This window comes from Mangifera indica, chromosome 1 (genome assembly GCF_011075055.1).
Source record: "Mangifera indica cultivar Alphonso chromosome 1, CATAS_Mindica_2.1, whole genome shotgun sequence".
NCBI classification, from domain to species: domain Eukaryota; kingdom Viridiplantae; phylum Streptophyta; class Magnoliopsida; order Sapindales; family Anacardiaceae; genus Mangifera; species Mangifera indica.
The window spans coordinates 27912904-27933195 of NC_058137.1; the positions used below are offsets into that span (position 1 = coordinate 27912904).

A 20292-nucleotide genomic window follows, 5' to 3' on the forward strand; every position below is an offset into this window, starting at 1 on the left:
TATACTTAGCAGATAATTACTCAATAATTATCTGCAATTACTTGTAATTTATTGTACATTTGCCATATAATCCAAGCTACATTTTTTTAACTACATAATGCCTTAAAAGCAACTTAATTAATTAAATACATACTGTATAACTACAGTGGATTCGATCTCCGATCATTGTTTGACACTAACGTTATTATATCAAAGTTTATCATGTTTTTTTTTAAATAATTCTTTTAAATTCAAATAAATTTTCTTAGTTTTTGATAAATCGAATGAACCGAACTCGATCTCAAACAAATCATTTTAAACTCGAATTGAGCTTGTTTTTTGGTTAATTTTTTTCTTTTTTCATTAAAAGCTAACTAATACTTGATTATGGTATTGTAATTACAATTAAACTTGATTGCTGTTGGGTTTTCTGAGGTTAGACTGGGGCCACGATTACTGTTAATTTTTGTATGTTGTTGAAACCTTTGATTATTATTTTTCTCTTAGTCTGAAAGATTTATCATCAACCTTTTAGATTGTCAACAAGCTGACCTAGAGCTGCTCGAAGTTGAATTTGAGCTAGGATCGAATTGAGTTGAGTTTGATTTAAAGAATTAACTCATTTTTATGAATAAACTGAATTAGAATTAATCTAAATATTTGAGTTTATTGATTCAAATTAAATATAAAATTAAATTGTTTCTTAAGCATTAACTAAGTGATCTCGAGGCATCTTAACTGGTCTTTGGGATTCAAGCTAATTTCAAATTGAACCTTTGACCCGGAATGGATCAAGCCTTATATGAGTTTTAAGTATAGCAGATCAAATTCCGGCTGTGTATATAGAGACCGGAAAAATTAAATTCCGGCGTTAATCTAGGGTCTGTCTCTTTGTTCAATTATTTTTAGTGCATGTGAAAGTTAAAAAATCATGTTTAGATAATTTTGTACATCTTTTAGCCATCCCTCTTTTCTTCTCTTCTCTTTATATACATGTGTGTGTATATATATATATATAGACACACACACACCACTACCCACAATTCGCATAAGACTCCAATTTCATCAAGCTTTAGCTATAGCTACATCAATGGCTCCCAAAGGAGACGATGTCATTGTTCCTGATCGAAAGCTTGAAATGATACTCTCCATGAAAGGAGGCAACGGCAAGGGCAGCTATGCAAACAACTCTCAAGCTCAGGTTTATTTTTCTTCATTTAGATGATTTTCTCGACACAACTTTTCATGTTTATTTTATATTTTATTTTGGTTGAATTTTAATTTGTTATTATTTTTTTCATGCAGGCGAAGCATGCTCGTTCTATGTTGCACCTACTGAAAGAAACCCTAGACAATGTTCAGCTGAAACCCGCTCCGAACTGCCCTTCACAGTGGCCGATTTAGGCTGTTCATGTGGCAACAACACGCTCTACATCGTTGATGTCATCATCAAACACATGATCGAGCGGTACGAGTCGTCGGGATACGCGCCACCGGAGTTTTTCTCCTTCTTCTCCGACCTTCCTAGCAATGACTTTAACACTTTATTTCAACTCCTCCCACCTATTGCCAAAGGTAGCATGGAGGAGTGTCTAGCCACCGATAACCACCGCTCTTACTTCGCCGCCGGCGTCCCTGGATCATTCTACCGGCGGCTTTTTCCCACAAGATCAATTGATTTCTTCCACTCCGCATTCTCCCTGCATTGGCTATCGCAGGTGACCATTGTTATTAGAGCAATGTTTTGTGTACATATTTTTTGTACATAATTTAGATACATAATTAATGTGTCATCTTAATAATAATGTTGTGCTTTATCTTAATAATATCTCATTTATTTACCCAAATTTTATACGCATACTTTTGTTGTTGTTACTGTTGTGCTTTTTCTGGATTTTTATGGCTTTTAGAAGATCAGAAACATGGAACTGAATTCCAAAATGTAAAATATGAATTCTGATTAATCTGTATTGATGATAATAGGTGCCAGAGAGTGTGCAAGACAAGAGATCATCAGCATACAACAAAGGGGGAGTGTTCATCCACAATGCAAGTGAGCAGACAGCAAATGCATACAAAATCCAGTTCCAAAGAGACTTGGGTGCATTTCTGAAAGCAAGATCTCAAGAAATGAGGCGAGGAGGGTCCATGTTTCTTGTCTGCCTTGGCAGAACCTCACCAGACCCCACTGACCAAGGGGGCCCTGGCCTCCTCTTCGGGACCCATTTTCAGGACGCTTGGAATGATCTTGTCCATGAGGTAATCATCATTCCCTTCCCAGCCCCCGTTTTCTACGAACAACTACTGAAAAGTATAAAAATCTTACTATCTTATCCACACAAACCAGTAACAAGTGATTAAGCGCTATATAACATGTGATAGGATATTGTCATAGTTTTTCTTTCTTTTCACTTTACAATATCTAATCAGATTCAGATACGATAAATTAATTTAGTTTATATAGATAATTTCATATGATTTATTTATACTTATATTATTATTAAGAGTATATTTGATCCTAGCACAAGTTAGGTCTAGTGTGTATTCAAGGTTGGATTAAAGTTATAATATTACCAATAAAATAAATAGTATGATAAATAGAGTGAATAGTGTTATTAAATAAATAAATAAGTCAATTTTAAATTAAATTATTAAATTAAAACTCTAATTTAAAATTAATTAATTTAAATTAAATGTAAATTTGATCTTAATCAAATCAGATCTGATCTACCCTTGTGTATTACTATTCTAGGATTACTAAGAATTCAAGTAAAAATAGCCTTTACAAAAGTGCAATGTTGAGGCCATAAGGCCCCCCTTGAGGACTTGGGTCCATTGGTGCGTTTTGGCAGACCAAAAAGCAACAAGACACCATGCAAAAAGACTTGAAATTATTAGGTGTGTTGGGTTCTTTAGCCCATATGTATCATGAATTCTCACTGGTCATGATTAAGCCACATCGATCCTAGCCATCGATACTCATTGACAGCTAGATCTATGCCGTCCACCTGTCAGTCATCGTGTCAGCAGTATGATGAATATTTGCCGGTGGGGGGTGCTGTACAGTCTTCATACTTAGACAACAGTGAATGAATGAATCTAAAGACCAATGTTGCATGCACAACACAATCATGTTCTTAAAGCAATGCAAACAAATTCATTTAGGTTTTCTCAAATAAGATAAGATCGAAACAAAAAGCCCTAGGGCCCAAACATGTGTTAAAACAGTTTCAATAGTAGATTTACTTATAATTTTGTCCCTTAATCATCTACACTAATTAAGATGGTCCATTGACTATGATAAGACATTCATAGTTTAGTTACTATTGGTCTTTACTCACATTTCTCTATGGGTGAATTCGATTAGAGTTGACTTGATTCAAATCTATTGTTTAATTTAAATAAACCAGTCTTGAGTTAAAGTTTTAGTTTGATAATGTAACTTAAGATCAATTTAATATTTGTTTCATCCAATGATATTATTTATTATACTGTTAATATTATTCATCTTTCGATAGTTCTCTAGGGCAATTCAGTATGAGATTAGCTTATTTATATATCAATGACACTTTTTATCTCATTAGTGATAGTAATAACCGCTTCAACAAGATTATTTAACTTTATCGACTATCTTTCACTAATATTATACACTATTTTAAATAAGCTTAAATGAAAATTTTTTATTTGATCCAAGCTCAATCTAGCCTTAGGCTCATTTTAGATCAAATTTATCTTTATTTTTCTTTATGAATATAGCTCATGCTTTATCCTGAATTAGGCCTATTTTCATGGCCTAGGTTGAATTTTAACGCCCATAATTTGGCCTGTGTATTTAGTTCCTATAGAATTTTAGCGGTGAACATTTCAGAACTTCTAATTTTCATACTATAGCAACTTATCATACACAAATGTTACAGGGATTTATCACAAGTGAAAAGCGTGATGCATTCAATATACCAGTATATGCATCAAGTTTACAAGACTTTAGGGAGGTCGTCGAAGCAGATGGGTCATTTATAATCAACAAGCTAGAGATATTTAAAGGTGGAAGCCCCTTGGTGGTTACCCAGCCAGATGACCCAACTGAGGTTGGTCGAGCCCTTGCCAACAGCTGTCGAAGTGTGGCCGGGGTCCTTGTCGATGCCCACATAGGTGACCAACTTAGCGAGGAGCTATTTTCAAGGGTAGAGCACCGGGGTTCAAGCCATGCTAAAGAGTTACTAGAGCAGCTACAATTCTATCATATAGTTGCCTCCCTCTCTTTTGAATAGAGTGAATTATTGTACACAAATAACCAACTTTAAAACTTGGGACTTTTTGTAATCAAATTCAGTATTGATCTTATTATTCCAATACATAAAATTTAAGAGAGGTCATGAAAATTAGCTTTTAAGATTTGGATTCGATCTCAGTTAAGCTCTAATAGGGTTTAGCTCGAAGTTGATGAGTTGAAATTCTAACTCAATTTGAAAAGAATCTTACTTTAAATTCAATTCAAGTTGGTTTGAATTCGAATGTTCAAATCATCTTGAACTCAACTTATTTTATGAAAACAAATCCAATCTTTCATTTGAACTTAGGGTGTTCAATCCGAACTCAAATTCATACTCAAGCAACTATGATCAAATCCAATCTTATAATTGTGCTTTGCTTTTTGTTGTTTTTAAGTCGTTTTATCTATTTTTGTGTATGATTATTAATAGTAGTTAATATATAAATGGTGTTTCATACTTTGCGTTCTCTTATCTCAAAATTATAGCATATAAAGGGCTCGCTCTAATTTGTTCCCAAGAGATTTTTTAATCTAATTGATTTTAGCTACTTTTTTATGAGACAGAGATTCAATTCGAGTTGATTGAGTTTAAATTCGAGTTTGCATCAAACATTTTGATTTCCAACCAAAAGACTGGACTCATCTTCTATATAAAATGAGTTTGAGTTAATCTAAATATACAAATTCAAGTCAGTTTACATAAAGTTCAAAGTTTAGTTATTTTCGAATCAAGTTTGAGTTTATGTTCGTTGATCTCAAACCGATTTTAAATTGATTCTTTTAAATTTAAACCAATATTAAACTAACTCTTGTTTGGACTTAGTTCAGATCAAATGCAGTCATATTTTCAATTATTTTTTCTCTTACTTTCTGGCTTTCTTTCTTTCTCGTTTAAAGGAGCTAGGATGCAGGTTCACATGGTAGTTATTTCGGTTATAACGATGCTCTATGTGGACTTCAGAAAGAACTAATTCTAAATTCTAAATTAGAAAGAACTAAAGTTCCAATATTGTGACACAGAAGGTTTCAACAAAATCAAGAGACAGTTTTGAATTTGGGCTCTTCAGTCTGTGGACTCCTGCTCAGCTGGTGAGTAAAATATGAATATATCAGCCACTACTGGTAGTCTGAAACTCACCCTTTTTTTGACCTTCACACTTTGGCCTTGAAGCACTTCTCCTTGTTCAAAACTGTCACCATGCAAAGATGTATGAGCCTTCCGAGAGCTATTTTTCATGAGAACATGGTATTCACCAGCTCCATTGTTGCTGCAATAGTTGTTCAAGCATGGTGAAGCCAGGAGCCAGTCCTCTAGAGTACGCTCCTCTGCTACCTTATTTAGCTGCATATTCTTTTCTTGGTCCTTGTTCGTACATAACCATCCAGGTTTCATGAAGTCAATCAGTGATGGAGCTATTTCAGAAATTTGATCATCGAGGCCCTTCTTAGGAATGCTGTGGGGACCTGAAGATTGCCCAAGACAAGAGAAGCGTGCACCCATTTGAAAAGAATGGTAGAATTTTGGGTTTTCTGTGCCTCTGGGATAAGAATTTTATAGTGAAGGTAGACGGATTCCTCAAGAGGCAGATACAGTTTCATGCATGAATTTTGAGCCTAGTAATCACCAATGTTCCAAAGTTTAGTTGTACTACTGACCAGTGCACTGAAACTTCAATACTGGCATTATAATATGATTTGGCCAATCCCAATCTGTCGACTAAACACAAAACAGATTTTGAATTAGTGTAAGCATGTCACATTGCTTAGATTGATTATATAAATGTGAGTTTCTAATCTATCAAAACACATTTTTAATGGCGAAATCTAAAAACAAAATTGCGGCAGATTATTTGTTAAAAACAAGACAATAACTTGAGACATTACGGTATTGGATCTTCACTAATCCGCCTTGCTTAATTACCAGAATCTTAAATAATTTGACACTTAAGACAGAATCTCTTGGCTTATCCACCTAGTTAATTGGACACATAAATAATTTATTCCTGGTGATGAAGGCAAGAACGACTTGAATTATCTCATACAAAGCAAATAAGACAAAAATCCTTGAATCTTAAGGACAAAACAAGAGCTCTTCTTTCATTTTCCTCCAGGAGATGCTAAACCACGAAGGGTACATTTAAACTGAACATTATTTCTCTTTATCAACACTATTCATCTTATCTGCTGTTCTCTAACATCATTATTTACCAACTCAAACAAGTTTAAGTCATGAATTATAGATTCAAGACGAGCTCCCGCTGACCCCTTGATCAGATTCAGCCCGGCTTGAATCAACCTCTTCTGATCCCAATTTTTATGTCTTGGTTACCATTACAGTAATCAATAGGAGTGAGAAAGATCAACCTATGTTATCTTTCAAATGTTTGGAGGACATATAACAATCTTCATATAGCAAATACAAGACATAGGGGAACGGTTCTGCTCAGAAAGATCTGGTGCTGACATTTCTACAAATAAATGTATCATAATCTAATAAGAGGATGGGAAAAGGAACGAAGATAATATCAAGAATTTTCATTTACATAAATGTGTCATGACAGTAAACCACAATTCTTCTGTGCATGCGTCCACCGTCCAATGACTTCTACAAATAAAAACACATAGCAAAACTAGAAAGCAAAAGAAGAACATCACTGGATTCTGACCCAGTCAAAAACACAAATCTTAATGACCAGCTGATGGATTTGTCAGCAGCTCAAGGGATTTTTTCAAGTGTTCCACAGCTACAGATACATCATCAAATGCTAAAGCTCCAACTGCAAATCTTGCTGCCTTATGTGCCTCAGCAATTTTCTCTGGTGGCGGCTGGTAATTGCTGTCATAATGGTATTTCTCAGCTGCAGCTGGGGCTGCAGGTTCTGAGATAGCACCATTTCTGCTGCTTGAAGTGTATTGGGAGGTTGAGGGGTAGCTTGTTGTGGGAGGAGCCGAATGGGGAGAGTAGGAAGTCTCAGAGCTTTGATAGTAAGAAGGATGATGGGATAGTACTGATGGGAGACTGCTCTCAGTAAAACTTGGATAAGATTGGAAATTTGGATAGTTGAAAGATGGAGTCTCATAAGAAGGGTAATTATGGGACAAATGCTGCTGGGGCTCCTGTTGGTAAGATTGATGGTGGTAAGACTGCGAAAATTGAGAACTGTCTGATCTGTTTACTGGAGGTGGTGGATGATAATCATGGGAAGGGTAGCCAGCAGTTGGGTTAGAATATGTAGAACTTTCTGATCTAGTCAATGGAGGAGGTGGATGAAAATCACGGGAAGGAGGTGATGGGGGAATATCAGCAGAGTGCTGGTTGTTAACATTATCATGAAACTGAGGCGGCGGCAGAGCATTTATAGAATAATGGTTATCAGGGAACTGAGGTGAAGGACCAGAATCTGATGTAGGACCAGTAGCTGTAGTTTCACGTGTCTGGAAATCCTGTTTATGAAACTGAGGCAGCGGCGGAGCATTTACAGAATAATGGTTATCAGGGAACTGAGGTGAAGGACCAGAATCTGATGTAGGACCAGTAGCTGTAGTTTCACGTGTCTGGAAATCCTGCAAAACAAATATCGCTGAAAACTAATTAGACATCTATATAGCTTAAGATATGAATTATGCATCAGACCTAAGACAGAATCTCTGACATCATTCATGCAACAAGCAAAAATTCATCCTTGGCCACTGACAATGACATATCTTTATCATCGTGCTCATACACTGACTACAAGCTATAATCTTCAAATTATATAACATGCATGCATCTCGTAAATCTAGACTCCATTATCATCTTTCTCTCTGTGACCAGCTCCCATCATCACAAAAATGGAACTGAAAGGAATGTATTTTGAGAGTACAAATTTTCTGTTTTGTTTGATTCAACAAGCTCAAGAAATGAATTCAGAGACATACATATGAGCCACTAGGCATAATTGGCGGAGTTGATAGATCTTCACTCCCACCAGGAGGGCCTGGGATTGGCTTCCTTCCTTCCTTCAAAGCTTTCCTTATATCTGCAGCTTTCCAGGCTGCATACTTTTGTTTCTGCTCAAGCTGTACAATTTTATATAAAAGTATATTCTGTTATATAGGGTAATCAGAGAATTTCAGCTGCTTTAAATGTAAGCTCTGAGCAGATAAAGATTTCCTCTGAATAGAAGATAACAAACTCACATCAGGCTGAAGTGCACCAAACTGATTTAAAATTTCAAAGAAGACGCTTGCTGCATAAAACGTTTTTGCAGTATTCCTGTAACAAGAACTCAAAAGATTTAATTCCTGAAAAATGAACTCATAAAAGGAAGAGAATGAGAAATGGCAGAATTTTGCACAAGTAACATAAATCAGAACTCCACCATTCAAGTGATGCTATATACATTCAGTAGCCATGGTACTGAATACTTCATCAAGGAAGCCCACCCAAGGCCTTCAACGAGTTAAATGAAATGAACTATGAATAACAAAGTAAATTATGCCATGTCAAAAGACTTATAATAACACCATCTTGACCATTCCTTTACACATGGTAAAATTTTACAGACCATTACAAAATCATTATCAACTGTTACCAGCTTCCTAAGACACACTTCTTCAGTCCTACCAGTGTACAAACCACCTATATGACAAGTGCAGAGGGAGTTACAGAACACATGGCATATGTTCAATGAGTGCCTCACACTAGGTCATTAAAACACAATGCTTTTAAAAACCAAGGATACAGCCATGGTTTTCATACCCAGACTGGACGTTGAGCCGGTGAAGAGGCCGGTTCAGGTCAACCAAAAGATGGACCGATTGACCGGTGGTCAAAACAGGTGAATGGTTTAAATTTATATTAAAAATAACATTCAAAATAATTTTGACTACTTAATTATTAAGTGAAAAAACCATTAACATTTACATAAAAATGAATATGGCCTGATGACACACACATTATGTCAATTTATAAGATGTTAGGTTCAAATCCCAACAAGTATAAAATTTTTATTTTCCTTTTAATATGCAAAAGATAGGATAAAGGAAAAAAAAAAACATAAAACCAAATGTGGTGTGGCCCCATGGTGCTTTCAAAGTTATGTAACGGTTTTGCGAAAAAAAAATTGCAATATTTGTGCTTACGTCAACATAGGGATTCGATTCAACTAAACCAATGGTTGCACTGTGAACCAGTAGGTTTGGGCTAGTTCAACCGCGGTTCAAAGCTCAAAACAATTTAAAACATTTTCGGACCAAACTAGCTCTCAGTTCCTAGTCGAACCAATCAAACAAGTTGGTCTGATTTTTAAAACCATGGATACAACTACAGGTGAGTGCTGACGCACTAGTATCAAATGTCAGCTGGAACATAGACCAAATACAATAAAATCAAATTTGACATACAAATCTGCTCTACCAGCACGATCTTGCTTGTCTGCCTTTGCAAAAACATTCAAAGCAAATCCCTCTAGATGCAAATTGTCTTCAGGCCCCAGCTTCAATGACTTCTTATCCTGTAAACCATCAGTACAGTTAGAGATCAACAAGGAGAAAAAACATAGTTTATTAGTAAAGCCTATCAGTCAACAAGAGAACATATGTTGAAAACTAAAGATCCCCAGCCATATGTTTCAGCCTTTTGATTTAATAACTCATCCATAGTACATTGTTTTTCTTAGTCCTGCTGCATATGCAACATCTACTTGTACCATATGACAATGCCATCAATTGCAATCTACATAAAAAAGCATTATCCATTGTTCTTATGCATTACAACCTACAAACAACATGCTCTACAATCTCACCTATTCTGAGAATAACATCTACATGTATCATTAACCCTATTTCACAATAACTTTGTTGTCAATATCTATACAAAATTATGTTACATCCTACAGAGTACGAAATAAATATAGGCAAAGTACACCAGAACTGTCATAGTAATGATACAACTACAAAGCTCCAAAAGTTAAAACAGCATAAATTTGTTTGATTTCTCCAAAAAACAGTAGAGAAGAATCAAACAATCTGATTATATACAAATGTGAGGGCATTACAGGCAGCAGAAACACATATAACAGATTAAGCTGCAAAGCGGATCCCAACCATTGTTTTAGCACATCTCAGATTAGGCAACCTGGTAACTTAAATGACAACCCAGAGCCTCAGTACTTGTGCAATCCAAAACACAGATGTTAACTAACTGAAATCTCGTTTACACAAGTTTAAGTTAATTCATGATTTAACCAAATGAAAAAAAACACAAAATCTTTGACAAATTTCATGAGTTTAATCAAATGGGGAAAAAAACAAAGAATTTCACAAAGTTCACTTTCATTTACTCAGAAAACAAACAGACCCAATTGATTAAACACAATAATAATCAATACTCTTATTTCAAAACTCCAAAATTTCTTCAAAAAAATCCAAAAAATATAACCTTTTCAAGCTGGTTCATGAGAGAGACAAGGAGAGAATTGGTGGTCTTGGTCCGCTCGTTCGGAGGAAACCCCAATCCCTTTTCCATCGCATATAATCGACCTAAACAAATAAAAATAAACATACCCAAAAACGACTTCGTAACAGAGATCAAGAAAAAATTAACAGAGAACCTAGGATTACAAAATATTTACAAATAAACAGAAGAAAAAAAAAAACTTGGAGGAACTTACAATAGTAAGCAACGAGAGGCTCATGTTTTTGTAACTCATCAGCTCGTTGTAGGTACGGTAACAGAAACTTCGCTGGCTCGGTTTCGTTCGCCATGATCGTCTAGCTTGATCTCTGTTCTGTGTTGCTTTTTGACAAAAGACGGAAAGGAAGACGCGCTTGCGTATTGAGTTTCAGTTTAATTCCAAATCTGGAAGGTGTTTGAAAACGATGTCGTATCTATCTGGGAATAATAGTCTTAGTTAGATACAAAGCTTTGAAAAGCAGAATTTTATTTTCCTTTTATAAATTTAATAAGGCCAAAGGACTATTTTCCACCCAAGCTATGTTTCATTCTCAAATTTCATCGTTTTTAACTTTGATAATCTTAAATATATACTCATTCACGATTATAATTGAGAATGCAAAGTTTCTTAAAGGAAAATTCAACTGAATTATTATAATAATCCAATAAATTAATCAATTGAATTGAATTAGAAAATTCTTGATTTTATATAAACTTATTTTCTTAATTAGATTAGAAAAGCTTATTGATATTAGTTTAATTAGAATTAAAATTATTAAATAATTCTAAATTTATGAAATTATTATTCTAAAAAATAATATTAACTAATTTCATTAAAATTGAATTTTCTTAAACAATAAAATCTCAAACTCAAAATAAAACTTTTCATAACTTTAATTAATTATTAAATACTTACCACACTAAGAGAATAAATTTAAATTAATGAGCTAATAATACTGAAAAAATTAAATTAAATTAAAGAATAAACTTAACTCCACATAATTTATCGCATAAACATATCATATTCTACATTATACTGTCATTACATCATCCTTAACTAATGCCTGTTCTCTCTCTTGCTTTCGACTCGTTTCTTCATCGTTTTCTTTTCATATACTCTTCTCACCAAACTTTTCTCTTCCTTCCTATCTTCTATCGACCTTGTTTCCTTTCATATTTTAATCTTTATTTCCTTTTATACTGGAATGTCTTGATCCCTCATCACCATCCGAAAATATGTGACAAAATCCTGCCCCATAATTGGTTGGTTATCCCATATGCTTACCTCATAATTGATTAATTGCACCTTACATTCATTATATGAAAAGATTTTTTCCACATTAGAAAAAGATAGAAAAATAGTCATGATTTAAAACAGGCAAGGAAAAGATTTATGAGATATAACATACACAGGTCAAAACAGCTTACTCTCAGTCACTTCTCAGTGCCTCTTCTGAGTTCTCTCTATCCCTACAACAGACCTACTAATAACAATAATAGTAGTAATATCACAAGGGTGTAAACCTAACAATCTCTTCTCTCTTTTATTGTCATGGTGAAGCTGGAACTGGGTCGGTTCCTGAAACATGCGAGGCGGCATCCTCTTTCGAAATGGCAACATAGTTAACAGGTGCAGCTGGCCTGTTGGTGCTATCCCTCCTTCCATCTTTAGATATGGACCTGCTGCCGTTTGCATTGAGAGATAGCCGTCTGCTTGGAGTTCCGTTGGCAGCCCCATTTGGGCGTGGTCCTACAATCCTTTTAGTACTGGCAGGGCGGGCAGGGCTGGGCCTTGAACCAAAAATGGCTTCTTGCTCTGTGTTTTGTTGTTCATGGTACTTCTTTTGATCCTATGAAGCCAACAAAGTTACAATCCCATTAAGCAGGAGAAATTCAGGATGGCAACATCATAATGTAGATACTGGAAATGAAACATCCGAGCCAAATTTGAGGCCATTGAAGACTATTTGAATTCAATTTTAGACATCACATGATTTTACACCAATCCATCAATAAAACTTACCCTCATCCTCCGCTTTTCTTCTTCTCTTTCCTGCCTTAGCATGGCATATTCATCTAGCATTGCAAGTAGAGGGACACCATCATAGGTGAATGATACGCCACGGTCTTCTTCCCAAGCTCGAGTTTTGACAACCAAGGTGTCAACTAGAGCTAGATGGCCAAGAAACGCAGTTAGTACAAAGAACGAATAAGCTAGAGCACAATGCATGAAGCGCTGTACATACATGGCTGTGATTTCCCATGGAGCCTAATTATTTTGGGTTTCAATATCTGATTTTGATAGGCACAATTACGGTATCAATAGCATTACCGACCACCCAATGCAGTTTGCTAAATTTAGCTTCACCTAAGTACAAGTTTAATTAAAGCAAATGATCTCCTTTAAAGTTAATCTAGGTTTTAAAAACAAAACAAGGGGATTTTTGCAAGTTAAGAAGTTAATTAATGGTATATATTAAGACCTCGCTCATGAGCAAACACAACTCAAATTTCTATGCATACCTGGAATCTTGTTTACCAGAATTCGGGCTTTTTCTGCTCGCTTGAGATTCAAGTGTGCACCTCTGCTTGCATTGTACCTATTTTCATCCTGTTTCGGTAAGTAAAGTCAGTGATGCTGAAAGTGAAGAAATTCAAGCTCATCTGTAAACTGAATAGTATGCATAACATAGAAGAAAAGCCCCACTCAACTAAATCTTCTTTATTTAAATTTACATAGCAATTAACATACTATTCGCTGGTCTAAAGTCATCATAAGATGATCACCTCCCTGAAAAGTCATAGGTCATAATAATTATAATAGTACCCGATTGTAATCTTCAAGCCAACTCTCTTCTTCACAGGCTGACATCCATTTCTCAACTTTGTCCAAGATGTCTTTCTGCTGAAAGCTTCCTCTTTGGCTTTTGCTATCTGGCCATCCAAGTCAGCTAGTAGCTCAGCAGGCTCAACATTCCCAGAATCAATCAACGACATAATTTTTTCTCTAGCAGCCACTGGATCTATTTCTATATGAGCACGTGCATATATTTCTTCAAGTTCAGCTTGCCTTTTAAAGGCAATTTCCTTCATTCTGCTGGCTTTTAGTTTATCAAGCCTTTCAACTTCTACTTCAGCCTATGAAGAAAAAACAAGAAAATAAGTAAACAGCAGAAAAAATGTATTCAAACATAGTTTTGTACAGTTTGTTGAATTTGATCACCTGCTCAATTAGATCCAGCGCAAGAGCACCAGGGACGGTCACTTCATCTACAGAAGCTGATATGTTACAGGTAACGTGATCAAACAGTTTCCTTTCTTCATCAGGGGTATCCATTAGATTCCATAGATCAATTAGCTGAGTAGCTAATTCTTGAAGCTGTGACACGGATTATCAAAGACAACATCAATAAACAATTATTAATGTGGCAAAATGTCTTGAACTTTTCGAGAAGTGTGTAATTTATTCTATACTCTTAACATAAATCAGAATAATCTGAGAGGGAGAGCATTAATGATTTTCAACTGCTGATTTCCCCAAGCACATATGTCTATGTCCAACCATCACAGTATCAGAACATGAAGCAAAATGAGATAAGACGACCAGCCCATGAACGAAAGCATTAAAAGCTTACCTTATTAAGCCTCTGCTTCTTATCTTCTTTCAGTGCTAAGACCGTCTTAGCTAACCGAGATAGGGTGTCATTGCTAATGCTTTTAGATTGCACACCAGTAGAGTCATTTAAGCTTGGATGAACTTCAGTTACAGTACTGAAGAAGTCCATGCCGAGGACAGCACAGAGATCATGCACAGTACTAACAAATTCAAGGACTTTGTGGAGCCTATCACTCTGCAGGTTGTAGTATGCAATTAGCTATTATCAATGCCAATGTAAAACAAAAATCAATTCAATGCTAATAAAAGTAAAAAGAAAATTACCTTCTCTTTTTGAAGCTCCTGGAGCTGAGCTTGATATTCATCTAACTTGTTCAAGGTCAGGTCAGCCTCATCAACTGCAGGAGCTTGCTCACTGAGGCTCAAGTTCCCAGCAATTTCTCCACATATCTTCTGAATTTGTGTTTGCACGTCTGAGAACTCCTTTACTCTCTCCTCTTTCTGTTTCCACAGCTGTTCAAGTACTGGTGCTATAGCAGCAAGTTGCTCCTTAATTGTTCCTGAAGTCTTTTCAGGCTGTAATAAAACCGAAGAAATCCATGAGTAAACCAGATAACCTATCGTGAAGCATAGTTCCAAATATCAAAGACCCAAAACAATGATTACTTACAACTCCAACAAACCCTTTTTCTCCAAGAGCCGATAGAAGACTTGAAAGTTCAACTTTGGCATCTGACAAGGCCTGAAGAAGTTGTGCTCTTGACTTTGCCGCCAGCTCCACCTTCCTCTTGTACACATCCAAGCATTCCTTCTCTATCTGAAGAAGCATCTTGTCCCGTTCCTCATCAGTTTCACCAACTTCATCCCAGATTTCCTGAAACAAATCTTGGATCAGTGTGCAGCTATTCCTTCATGACATGCAAATAAACAATGAGCAAACACTAAAATCGGTGAAAAATTACCTGCAGTTTCTGCAGTAAAGAACTGCAAGTGGTTTCTCCAAGAAGAGGGTTTTCAGTATCTGTCACCGCCATTTATGTAGCCACTACAACCTGCTCTGTATACAGCATAATCAAAGAAAACCTTTATCTCTCCATTGGACAAAAATAAAGGTCTCAGAAAGTACAGATAAACAGGAATAGCAAGAAATGCAATAAAATCCATATACCTTATCGACCAGCAAAAAACAGCAGTTTACCAGACAAGGTAAACATACAATCCTGTCAGAATAGAAATAGACAAAGAAATGCAACTAGTCAGTTGAAGGTCCGTCTAAGAACTAGGTTAAATAAAGAACATTGCAATAAATGGGTTCCATGGAAAAAACTTCAACTGACAAGATCAAACAAGATTTTGGCACACAAATTGTATTCTGATTTCAAGATCTCACCAACCATACCACATTTTTTGGACAATTCACACACAAAGTCATCGAAAATAACTACTTGTCAAACAACTTAAACTCACATGCATTTGAATTCCAAGGAAGTTTAAGAAAAGAAACGAGAGTTAGAACCTTGGGCAGCTTAACATTTGGACATAAAGGCAACTAGGCAACTTTCTAATTAAGCTCAAAACAAGATTGGCTGAATTAGCAGAAAAATATACCACACAAACTACCAAAATAGCATAAAACAGAATTATCACAGTCTAACCTTGTTCTCTCGTCCCATATTTCTCAGCAACCAAACAAGGTGTTGATTCATAAGACAGAGACTCAAATCTTAAGAACTCCTGTTTTGTTGCTGACATTATAAAATAACCAAGTGAAACTAGCTTCCTTCAGTTAAACAAAAAACCGAAAGATCAACCCAGCCACCCAGCGGCAAACAGGCTCTTAAACCACCCAAAGCCTTGCATACAGAACAATATCACTAATTCCACTCAAAGCTACAAAGCTCAACTTCTTGACCCGCATTTTCTAAGCAATCAGACAAACCATTTACCTTCATTCGACTAAGAACCAACTAGAAAAACTCAACCCAAAAAACCAATCATTAAACAAAGAGCAATAAACCAAGATCCCAACTTGAAAAACAGTAAACAAAACCACTCAATTCCACTCCCATTAAAAATAAAACAAAATTCACCTAACATTTCCAATAAAATATGCACTAAGCTCCCGAACCTACGTCAGCAAAATCACAAAGACAAGAAAAACAACTTCAAGAAACACATACAGATCTCTTTCACTGCCAAAACAAGAACAAAATCAAGAAACAGAACAGGTGCATTACATTAACAATTTAAACAAACAAAACAACAACAGAAACTGAACCAAATGCTTACCAAGATCAGAACTTGAAGCTGAAACTTCTCTCTCTGGAGGTTTCAGATCTAAAGTTTCTATTTTTTCTTGTTTTGGTTTCAGTGTTTAGAGTGCAAATGATAGAGAGAGAGTGTGTGAAGTTAACAAAAGGTCTTGACTCATGACAGAAGAAAAGATAGAGAGAGAAACGGAGAGTAGGCCCTTTCAAGCTGATAATCCTGATATTCCTGAAGAATTTTCTTTGTTATTTGCCCTTGATTGTTGAGTTAATTACCAGAGTGACACTGCCAGTGAAGTTCGGATTGACTATTTTACCCTTAATGTTGACTCGCAGGTGGTGGTTTGACTAGTGAAGTTGCTGATTACTCATATCCAAAATAAAAAATTGTATTAAATGTTATTTTTTAGATAAAGGACTAAAATAGAAACACACAGGAATATTTAAATATTTTCATTTAATTAAATTTTATCTTATATTTTAATTTAAAATTATTTAATTATATAATAATAATTTATTTAATTATTTAGTTAAATATTTAAAATTAAATGTAAATCATTTTATCTAATATTTATTGATACATATTTTGTTAGTATATATAATATTTCACACTAGAAAATTTATAATAATTCTTTTTATTGAGGACAATGAGATTTTTTTAAGTAGGTGTAAAAAGTAGATTGCTTCAAAGTACATAAATTAGAATTAACGAGATTGCAAAAATTGGTTTGAAAAATGTTAATTTGAAGAGAGTTCATTGGGTTCACTTTGATGACTATGATATATTTATTCAAAAAAAAAATAAAATAAAATTATGTGTATTTAAATATTAATTTGTATTATTATATAATTAAATTATTTTTAATTATGTATAAAATAATACTTTTTAACCATTGGCATCCAAGTTTATCTATTTGTTTTGTATATTCCAAAATAAAACCATAATTATATGAAAAAGTATTCTTTAAATAAAATTGTATTTTAATTAAATAAAAAGTGTATTTATACTCAGGTTAAAGTTTGACCTAATAAAGTAGTCAATCATCAGGTTGACTAATCTGACCAATCAAACAAACTGGTGATATATATAATTAAAAATTTAAAATAGACTTATCAAGTATATTTATTAAATAATGTTGAATAATAGGTATTTTAAATCTAACTGTGTTTGTGTCTTTAGTTTCAATCTCTTCATCCTCAGCTTTCTAATAATGATTGAATCAATTTAATTTGACAATTAAATCGTGATCGGATGTACCCATATTTTTTTCTCAATAATAAAGAGTTGTGTGAATTTGATGCATTCCTCCATTGTAACAAAGGAAGAGCAATAATTCAACAAACTTTCAATCGTGGAAGATATTTTGACTAACAAAATGAAAAAGTCCAAAAGCTATCTACATATGAGATAATTCACAAAATTTGCCTTGTATAAATTTGATGTTATATTTCTTTTCATATTTTTAAATGATTTTATTTAATAATTTTGATATAAGATAAAGTATTCATTATGTTTCATGCAATACCCATTTCAAATCAATTTAAAGCATTTAAAAATTAAGTACTTTAAAATGAGAGCAAGAGGGCAATTTTGTGGTAAGGTGTTGCAAAGAGGGGCATATTAATAGATAATGACAAAAAATAGGCCAAAAGAAAGCTAAAATGATGGCATAAACAAAAAGGTATTAATCACGAGCTATGGTAGGTTTAAACCAAATTAACCCACATTTAATTATCATTTCGATTAGAATGAGTTTAATTTATATGAATTTGACCTAGACCTGGCCACGGTTCATGAACCGCCGGTTTCGGTTCGGAATCGCCTGTTCACGGTTCGAAAATATAAGGACCCTGAACCGAAACCGTAACAGGACGGTTCGTCCACGGTTCGGAACCGCTGGTTCCGGTTCATGGCCCCGGTTCGGAACCGACGGTTTCGGTTCGGAACCGATATTGAACCGTCAATTCTAATACATGATCTTGATTTAATTTTTAAATTATTAATTACAATAATTGAAATTGAAATTATTATTAAAATCATCTATAAATTGATTTTCATTCACATTTGATATATGCGAATATTGACCAAATCTCCTATTATCGGAAGAATTTCCACTACTTGCCATTTTTTGATAATAAATAAAATTAATTATATAAATAAATTATATGATTAATTATAAAAGATAATAAATAAATAATAAATAAAATTAATTATATAAATAAATTCTATAATTAATTATGAATTGTATAAAAAAAATTGAAATTGAAATTAATAAAAAATTAAAAAAGAATTTAATCAAATTTAAGAAAATTTGATTGAATTGAAAGATTTAGAGAATATTAAGAGTTTAAAGAATGAGAATGAGAGTTTGAAGGATTGAGTGAGAGAGTAGAGAGATTGAGATTTGAGAGAATAGAATTTAAAGGGGTATATATAGAAAAAAACTTTTTTGAAAAAAATTAGAAATAGGGGGGGTGAACTGAAATTCCAAAAATTGCAGGGTCAACTTCAGTAAAAATTGCAGGGGACCGGGTCCCCTGCAATTTTTCCTTCAAAAGGCAACGGTTCCCTGCGCAGGGAACCGTTGCCTTTTCAAATAAAATTCAAAAAAAAATCAAAACAATTTAAAAAAAATTTCAAATTTTTTTCGGTTCATCACAGTAAACCACCGGTTCATAAACCGGTGTGAACCGGCGGTTCCACGGTCCCAATTTATGTGAACCGGAACCGAACCGTAGAGCCACGGTTTCGGTTCCGGTTTAGTCCGGTTCCAGGTCTGTCGGTTCCGGTTCCGGTTTTATCCGGGCCGGTTTCGGTCCGGTTCACGGGCCAAACCGGCCCGTGGCCAGGTCTAATTTGACCTTGATCTCATTCTCTAGCTTAAGAATTTTGTATTGATGAACTCAACTTCGGAGAATGCTCAATTTGATACACTTATAAGCATAAAAAAATTCGATTTAAACTAATTAAAATAATGTTATTTTAATTAATATATATTAAAATAATATTATTTTAATTAATTTTGACTCAATTATAGTGTTAAGCTAAGCTTAACTTGAGCTTGACTTAATACTAATTCAAATTCAAATTTAATTTAATTTAAATATAGTGAATAATATTAAATACTTGATTGGCTACAAAATAAGATGGACAAATGTCATATTATTATTGATTAGTACTTGCTTTTTAGCTGTCATCAAGAATCATCATGGAAAGTAAGACACCTGAAGAAAGAAAAGTTCACCAAACTTAGATTTTGGACATTAAAAATCAACCATTCATTGATTGCCAATTCAATGCCACTTATCAGTATATGACTTTTTGTTTGGTAGTTAGATTTTGGCCATCCAAAGAAACTTGCCTCATAAATTATATTGCTTCTTTGGTCACCATTACCCCACATTGCATATGTATCCTTAGCTCAAACCACATTGCATATGGTAGGGTTGGATGAGCTTCTAAGTTTTGTAGTGATTTTAGAAAAATGACAATATTCAATATGGAATTGATGATTCGAGCGATGCATATTTATTTTTGAACATATAAAACCCAGATTAAGGGGAAATATATCAAAATTTAATATATCGATATATATTAATGATAATATATTACTATATAATTGGGTATTATATAATATGTCATTATTAATATATTAATTAGTACCCATCATTAATAAAGAATAAAAATGATGTGAATGTTATTGTGTAGAGATTATAGTGT

The 20292-nt window shown here is 34.3% G+C and overlaps 3 protein-coding genes across 3 annotated transcripts; 1 reads left to right on the top strand and 2 right to left on the bottom strand.

Annotated features, from left to right (window-relative positions):
- Window positions 1–1008: 1008 nt before the first annotated feature.
- Window positions 1009–4332, top strand: LOC123192072 (indole-3-acetate O-methyltransferase 1). Its single transcript, XM_044604541.1, is given in 5 exon segments — window positions 1009–1180; window positions 1285–1342; window positions 1345–1697; window positions 1963–2238; window positions 3897–4332. Coding segments are annotated over 5 exon segments (1152 nt in total). The 5' UTR covers window positions 1009–1069; the 3' UTR covers window positions 4251–4332.
- Window positions 4333–6754: 2422 nt separating this feature from the next.
- LOC123227901 (protein HOMOLOG OF MAMMALIAN LYST-INTERACTING PROTEIN 5-like) lies at window positions 6755–11144 on the bottom strand. Its single transcript, XM_044653038.1, has 6 exons — window positions 10906–11144; window positions 10674–10774; window positions 9638–9747; window positions 8432–8507; window positions 8171–8311; window positions 6755–7816 (listed from the first exon to the last, which is right to left on the bottom strand). Exons 1-6 carry the CDS (start codon window positions 10997–10999, stop codon window positions 6938–6940), a joined length of 1401 nt encoding a protein of 466 aa, XP_044508973.1. The 5' UTR covers window positions 11000–11144; the 3' UTR covers window positions 6755–6937.
- A 912-nt stretch (window positions 11145–12056) lies between these two features.
- Window positions 12057–16758, bottom strand: LOC123192301 (65-kDa microtubule-associated protein 1). Its single transcript, XM_044604799.1, is given in 12 exon segments — window positions 12057–12538; window positions 12712–12860; window positions 13212–13299; window positions 13516–13586; window positions 13589–13826; window positions 13912–14067; window positions 14324–14539; window positions 14629–14880; window positions 14975–15178; window positions 15267–15361; window positions 15473–15524; window positions 16594–16758. Coding segments are annotated over 10 exon segments (1746 nt in total). The 5' UTR covers window positions 15339–15361; window positions 15473–15524; window positions 16594–16758; the 3' UTR covers window positions 12057–12238.
- Window positions 16759–20292: the final 3534 nt, after the last annotated feature.

Bases quoted from the DNA above. Each gene is read 5' to 3' on its own strand.
- LOC123227901 (XM_044653038.1), bottom strand. From the start codon at position 10,999: ATGGCGAACGAAACCGAGCCAGCGAAGTTTCTGTTACCGTACCTACAA. The intron at 8,508-9,637 runs GTATGTCAAATT...TTCTTGTTACAG, and splicing joins CGTGCTGGTAGAGCAGATTT to GAATACTGCAAAAACGTTTT. The intron at 8,312-8,431 runs GTGAGTTTGTTA...AAAATTGTACAG, and splicing joins TTGGTGCACTTCAGCCTGAT to CTTGAGCAGAAACAAAAGTA.